Here is a 928-nt window from a genome sequence, read left to right as displayed (position 1 = left end):
CTCCGGCTTTGTGTAGCGGGAGAAACGGACGTTTCAAACTCGGTGTCGAACCATCAGCCCGACGCGCACTACAGTTAGTATATATCTATCTATCTAGTTAGTACGAGTTTCCGTTGTGAGGGCGTCAAGAGAGAGTTGGTGTTAGGTTTGTTGTTGGCAAGGAAGACACAGTGTTCACACAAAATCACAGTGGGTGGAAAGCGAACACCTCTTAGCCCCCTCCCGACGGGGACACCACCACCCTCGCCCAGGGATCTACAACGCTGTCTCAAGCAAGGTCCGACCTGTGTGTGGGCTCTGCCTGCGCTCGGCACCGGGCACCGCCTCGGTATACAAAATGCGCCTGCGGGCGGACCCTTACAGAGCTACACACACAAAAAATAAACTCACCTGAGCGCGCACATTGGTGAGCGTGTCACCGAGATATGACCGAGATCACCAACACAGCGGCCGTTGCAAAAAGCAAGCATGTACATGCCTGGTTCCCGAGCTCCCTTCCTCTCGCTCTGCCTCGCGGCCGGCGCGGCCGCTCACGGCTTCCTGACGTGCCCGGCACCGCGACAGCGCCGCAATGGACCCATTCCAGGCCAGACATGGACCATGTGGATGGGTATGAGCGGAGGCAGCTACGGCCCTGGGATAGGCAACGCCCAGAGCCTGTCCGCCGGCGGCCGCAACCCGAGCCACGCCAACCCAGGCACCCGCGACCTGTGTGGTGGTACGCTCGCCAACCACTTCTCGGCCGGATCGCTCTACGGCCCCACCGAGGCCAGAGGCACCTTTGTCAGCGGAGGCACGATGGCCGTCACCGTTCGTCTGACCGCTTACCACAAGGGATGGTTCGAGTTTCGGTTAGCTGTGCCGGCGGGCGATACGCAGGACATTTCACAGGACCTCCTCAACGAGCATGTGCTCGAAATCGACCCAT

The 928-nt window shown here is 59.9% G+C and overlaps 1 protein-coding gene across 1 annotated transcript; it reads left to right on the top strand.

Annotated features, from left to right (window-relative positions):
* Positions 1-468: 468 nt before the first annotated feature.
* Positions 469-909, top strand: EMIHUDRAFT_124704 (hypothetical protein; the record flags this gene model as incomplete). Its single annotated transcript, XM_005763566.1, has 1 exon — positions 469-909. A coding segment is annotated over one exon (441 nt), but the record flags the coding sequence as incomplete, so codon positions are not given.
* Between the last annotated feature and the right edge of the window lie 19 nt (positions 910-928).

The sequence above is a fragment of the Emiliania huxleyi genome, assembly GCF_000372725.1.
Source record: "Emiliania huxleyi CCMP1516 unplaced genomic scaffold EMIHUscaffold_6299, whole genome shotgun sequence".
Lineage (NCBI taxonomy): Eukaryota > Haptophyta > Isochrysidales > Noelaerhabdaceae > Emiliania > Emiliania huxleyi.
This window is presented reverse-complemented; position numbering and strand designations above follow the sequence as displayed.